Source organism: Perkinsus marinus (assembly GCF_000006405.1).
Source record: "Perkinsus marinus ATCC 50983 genomic scaffold scf_1104296944404, whole genome shotgun sequence".
NCBI classification, from domain to species: Eukaryota; Perkinsozoa; order Perkinsida; family Perkinsidae; genus Perkinsus; species Perkinsus marinus.
In genome coordinates this window covers 761,976-767,965 of record NW_003211409.1, presented here as the reverse complement: position 1 = coordinate 767,965, position 5,990 = coordinate 761,976, and the positions used below count along the sequence as shown (strand labels likewise).

General features: G+C 47.6%; 2 protein-coding genes across 2 annotated transcripts; both read left to right on the top strand.

Annotated features, from left to right (window-relative positions):
- Positions 1-13: 13 nt before the first annotated feature.
- Pmar_PMAR001246 (hypothetical protein) lies at positions 14-1,135 on the top strand (the record flags this gene model as incomplete). The annotated part of the gene is made up of 1 exon (XM_002780607.1): positions 14-1,135. One exon carries the CDS (start codon positions 14-16, stop codon positions 1,133-1,135), a length of 1,122 nt encoding a protein of 373 aa, XP_002780653.1.
- Positions 1,136-3,350: 2,215 nt separating this feature from the next.
- Positions 3,351-3,800, top strand: Pmar_PMAR001245 (hypothetical protein; the record flags this gene model as incomplete). Its single annotated transcript, XM_002780606.1, has 3 exons — positions 3,351-3,453; positions 3,510-3,627; positions 3,675-3,800. The coding sequence occupies 3 exons, from the start codon at positions 3,351-3,353 to the stop codon at positions 3,769-3,771; spliced, it is 318 nt and encodes a 105-aa protein (XP_002780652.1). The 3' UTR covers positions 3,772-3,800.
- Between the last annotated feature and the right edge of the window lie 2,190 nt (positions 3,801-5,990).

Here is a 5,990-nt window from a genome sequence, read left to right as displayed (position 1 = left end):
CAGTATGCTCCACATGGGAGTCTATGTCATCATCTGTAGGAAAGCTGCCAAGTCTGCCTGGATATTCCTCTGGTACTTCAGATCAGCACGGCAAGTGTCCGAAACCTTTGATGAGCCCCCAAGGAAAGATATTACCAACATTCACGTACGGTTACTCCTGCTAGAGGAGAGTATTGGGATCGTCTGCGCTCAGCTGTTCCTCGATCTCCACGGACACTCGCAGAAGATGAATGTTTCCTTCTATGGTTGTGGTGTGTCCAACATCGCGTGCGCTGTCTATCCTAAACTGGCGTCCAAGGCTACTGAGGATGTCTCCTTTGAGTCGTCGCGATGGAAGTTCGCGAAAGCCCAGTTGAAAACGGCGCGGTCTGTCGCCTACCGCCGATTCGGCGTCATAAACAGCTATACTGTCGAATGCAGCTTCTACGGCTCGGACTGTGCCTCTCCGCCCTACGTGGCAGAGTTTGATCAGACGCGCCTTGCCAGCATCGGAGCAGCCCTAGGGCGAGCGATGGCTGCATACTTCCAAGTACCCGTCGATCATCGACTGGATCCTGTGGCTGTCGGCTGCGAGTGGCTGCACTTCGAAGACTTAGCAGGGGTCTCGCCACAAGCCCTGTTGGATGAGCTACGATTGGTCGCCGCAACAGTGCACGACCTGCCGTCTTCGCTCGCCGGTGATGAGCCCACGGCCAATAGTGATTCTGAGGACGATGAACCAGCCAAGAACACGGCCGTAATGCCGAGAGTTCCGAGCGAGCGGCCGAAGAGAATCGTTGGATCGCGTTTGTCTATCCCGTTGAGGCCTCGAGCTCGGTCTACCCTGCCACCGTTGGTTGGAACTCAGTTCGCTAATGGGCGTTCCCGAGCTGTTCGAGAATCGCAACAGAGCAATAAGTTCCTCTCTGGTCGAAAGGGCTTTCTGCAAGGGCCGGTTGGGCCGGCATTGGCGAGAGAACAGAATGCACAGCCCAAGACAAGGAGACGACGTGGCTCTAGGGACTCGGGCCCTAGTGGTGCCATGAACCTTGCCAATGGCATCTCCTCTCGCAAGTCGTACGTTGCTGCCGTACTGAGTGAAGTCAAAGCATCGCCACGGAGAGCATCACAGTCGAAGGGAAGTAAGCAGCAATGATGGAGCGGATGATTATACGTGTTCATATGAATGGTTCGTTAGATAAAACTCCACGAGCAAGTCGCAAGGCACGACAGAGAAGTGATCGGTCTTCGCCGCGGGGGGCATCACGTGCACGCATTGAAGAGAGGCCCCACAAGAACACGCCTCGCAAGGAGAGGTGATTATAGTGAATTACACTTTAAAAGCAGCTATCATGATGCAAGGATTGTCCATGCCCGTAGATTGTGCTTTTCGTTTGCCGCTGACCTGTTGAGTGAGAGGGTCGGCCGACTAATCTATGTAACAGATTGAGTGCTGGGAACTTGCGAACGCAACTACTGTATTCTAGGGTCGTTGTCGCGTACATGCTGTATGAATGAAGGTATTCATGTCATCACTGAAATGACTATCGCACGTGTCCACCACTAGTAGCGTTATGTGTAGGACTTCAATGATAATGTAATCACTTATTCAACTATTGTTTCATTATTTTCTCCTTGGTCAGTGTTTGTTTCAACTTGAGCATTTTCCGCGGACTTTGTTTCTTGAGCGTCTTTTTTTGCTTCTTCGCGCGCCTTTTGGACGAAGCTTTGGGCGTCGTTGAAGGCCTGGAAGGGAGGAAACAGATTTCAAGAACATTTTCAACGTTCAGACTGACCGTTCTGAACACAGATCATGCAGTTAAAAATGAGAGTACGGTGAGTCTACATGAAAACGTGTCGAGAGAAAGACGAGGTCGAAATTTCTCATCTATCGAGATCGGGACTTACCGCTAGTATCTTCTTCCTCAGACGCTTGCTCGCGACGGCTATCAATTTCTCGTCGTCTTCGGTCCATCCTGGAGCCAGAAGCTCTTCTACCTATGAGACACAACGATGAAATCATCCCGTTCGATAATAAGCTAGACCACAGTTCGAGTGAGCAAAAAAGTTAATGTGAGATTTTCGAGGAGTCAGATGGCAAGTGTCGAGTGAGTTGGGTCATACCCGTTCGATCAACTCTCTTCGTTCCCTGAGGTACTTCCGAGCACTATAGCTCGCTGGATCAATCGATCTGATCTCATCCGCAACGCTTAGTCTGTCATCTTCGAACGCTGAAGTTACCCCAAGGACAAAATAGAAGATACGAAGTTTCCGACTCACCGTCAAAGCTGATCTTTTTTTCTGAAGTTTTTTCTTTCGAATCAGTTTTCGAATCGTCATCATTTTTTGCTGCTGCACTGAATCTGTTGGATCCAATTCTCCCGTGTCACATGTCTGTGAAGGAGCGGCTCACATGATCCTTTTTGTTGGAGGGTGTCTCTTGCGAGCTGGCCCATGGTCGCCCATACGTTAGTTACTCAACGAGTGAAAGCTGTTCGTCATGAACATTTGCTCTGAATGATACGACACGTTTATTATCGCACCGCGGACACCTTCTAGTAGGATACTTAGGGAGCACGAACGCGCGAGTCAGCAAGACGTCTAGTTAGGAAGCCCGATAGAGCACTTGTATTATTTGCAAAGTACGAACGGAACATGCGACAGATTATGAAGGCATTTCTAGTCTCCTGCTCCTTTCGACAGGTCGAGACAGAGTTTCTGACTATGGTAGATAACGTTTGGGGCCCACCACACTTTCGGCGCCTATCGTGAAAAACGATCAATTTCTGGCTAACTATCATTCCTGCCCAACAACGCTGTCCCACTCCTGGTATGTCTCAGCGTGGGAGAATCAAACTGACCTCCGCCCCTAAGTAGCGATAATTTTATCCCCTGCTCATTCACAGTCAATGACCTCATAATACTCCCATGTAAACCCTGGGTTCCATCAGAAATCGTTTCTCCTCGGAAAACAGAATTATACACCCACGGGGGAGAATATACAACCACCGAGTGAGTCGTATATCAACCAGTCGGAGCCCAAGCAGATTCGGACGAAAACGTCACGCATATATAACACCATATAGGAAGCTTAGGCTTCTGAGTTTCGAAAGCGCTCCAGAGTTTTACATGTAAAATCCAATCCTAGGGGCGCTTAATTTTTCTGAGTGGAAACAGAATTATACACGTTAGCGCCCCGTTATCCTAGGGGCGCCTATTGAGCTCAAGAGAGGTCTACGGATCACCTCGGATGATCCAAGTCACATCTGGAATTATGAAACGCATTTTCAATTCTCGGGCGACCTTTGGGCGGGCGAGATTTCAACAGAAAGTATCTGCGCAGTGTGTATGATGATGGTCGTTCGTCAACTATGCGGTTCTTAACTTCACTGGTAATCTTAGCATGGGCAACTGCTGCCTCTCGCGAAGAGGTGACTCATAAGGAGAACGTCTCGATGAGGGAAGCCGCCAAATGTATGGAGACCTCTTCCCTGCATTTTACCTGGCAGTAGTGTTACTTCGCTGATCAGATGTGAAGTCACCTCGCGCTCACAAATTGGCCAACAGCACCGACCAGGATTTCCATAGGGTATTCGGATCCGTCCAAAGTGCCTGGCAAAGGCACTCAGGCACGGGAATGCGAACGATGTAATGATAAAAAGGAGGGAGGAGGGATCGAACCTGCGTCCTACCAGATCCTTGTCGTCTCTGGCCGAGAACTCGGACAAGGTGCAAGAATGGCTCTCACTCCGGGAAGGGAGCGCGGCTGATCGTGGATCGCAGGAGTTGTGATACCACAAGGCTTGTTGAGCATTTCTGTATTGATTCAAGTCGTTGTGTTACCTTCGACAAGGGAGCGTCTCAAGTTTGTATCAGTTTGTATCAACAGCTTTTTCTTGGGATCCTGGAAGCCCGCACGAAAATTTCCGGATCCTCGAGCAACTAGACTATGGAGGAAAGCTCGTATATGGCTCCGGGCATCTGCTGGAGCACCTCTGCTGAATTTGTCGTTGGATTGGGTTTTACCGGTGATATGAAAAACACCAGTGTAAAACATATTCCACAACTGACCTCGCGGAAAACGATTGCGTTATCGGTCGCGGGAACCTACACGTCAAGTTGCTTACATGGAGTCTTACGCCACTTCAAGTTGGACAGGTAGAACTCCAATGTAACTCATCACTTCTTTGAAATCATCGTATTAGGAAGATCGCCACTGTCTTCAGTTCGGCGATCGTAATGATCATGAATATCGAGATGGCTGTACTCTCGAGAGGCAACCGTACAGGCTACTTTTTACTCGGCATTGACGTGAAGAGTGATGAATTCGAACGCACGAGCTTTCATGTTCGGTCTCCTTCACGAAATGTGTCTTATTGTTGGTAATTAGTTGTTGATTTGGTGTTCGTTGCTGGTTTTGGTAGTATGTTATTGACGATATTTCCATCGGTGTCTTCACCTGGACGGACCGCGGTACGGCAGATAGTGGCGCCTTTTGCCACTTGGAATAAGAAGAGAACTAAGAAGGGTACTAGTGAGGGCCACAGATAATTATGGTATAATAGAGATCGAGCATTGAAAAATAATTTCCCATTGTTATACACTATGCATTTTGGTAATATATGTGTTCAACGTGGCTCTATATTGTACTTATGAATGTGAAGTGTTTTTCTTTTTCTATTGAGGAGCACTCATATATGAATTGACATTTACGCGAGAGCTCGCAAAATGGCATTTCTTATTTTCTTTTTGGCTCAAAGACGTCGCAACGTGAACTTTTTTCACATAGTCTCTCGAGATACACACTTGTTCGAGTGCCAGCATGTAGAGTACTCGATTTTCAACTCGTTAATTCATGTATAAAATAAATCACGGTATGAGGTCGCGCGCTCAGACTACCGATGGGAGGTCGCCGCCCTCTTACTTTTGTGAGCCTACAATTTCAAAGGTATAATTTCTGTAGTTGTGGCGAGCTCAAGAAAATATAGGATGCCCTCTACCGAGATCTTGAACTCTTTTTTCATTATACCCCATTCTAGTTCGATTGCGTGTGACCTCGAAGGAAGATGGCGACCTCATGCGTTTTGACCGAAGGTTGTTTCTTACTCATAACCTTGTTGGTCGGGTACTTACTGCTGGTTCCCTATTGGTAGCATGTGTAGTGTTGGTCGTATAATTTTTCAATGTTCATGTTTTCTGGTTTCCGTGATATACTTTGGCGTCTACTGCGGCGCATTTTATTGGTCCTCTGAATAGGTCAATGGAGCAAGATGTTCATCCGAGTAGGAGAGTCTCTGTTTCGGGTAGTAGCATTGAGTAGGAAGTGACGGAGTTATGGTATCATCTAGGTTCGGAACCATGAGATAGCATACAGGACGGTACTCGGCTTGCCATACCCACAGCAGGAATTGGACCGGCTGAAACAAAGGGATACGCATTATGTATAATGGCACTCTGGGGGTTCTCTCACGTGGTGGGCAGTTTCCTTATTTTTAGATGGAAAAGTGGAAGAAATTGAAAAAAGGTAAACCCGCGAACAGCCCAAGATGGGCGAAGTCTTTGTCATGAGTTGTTTCTGAGGGTGAAGGAGTTGTTGAGTTGGGCCGATAAAGAGATTATTTATTGAGCAAGTTAGTTGATTCTATTACAATGATTGGTCCTAGGCATCCTGCTCGAGGAGATATGCGGGGGAATTCGAAACTGACGATGAACCCTCATCGGGGTACTTCTAGATTATGGGAGGAGGAAAGCTTTTCTAGAGTGACATCAACGCTGTAAATGCACGAAAGACTATTTTATGAATGAAAATTGATGAGACTGAGAAGCAAAAGGTGCTGTGGGGAAGCTCTCTATTTCCCATGTATTCAGTGTCGTATAGGGCTTTGTTCCGCTTAGTCATCGTTCGATCTTGCTGCTCTTCATCCGGTCCGGTACATTCGGAAGAAAAGCCGTTGATAGCGTCGAGAAATAGTCGGGCGTTGGAATGTGTAAAATTGAAATGGAGAGGAAGG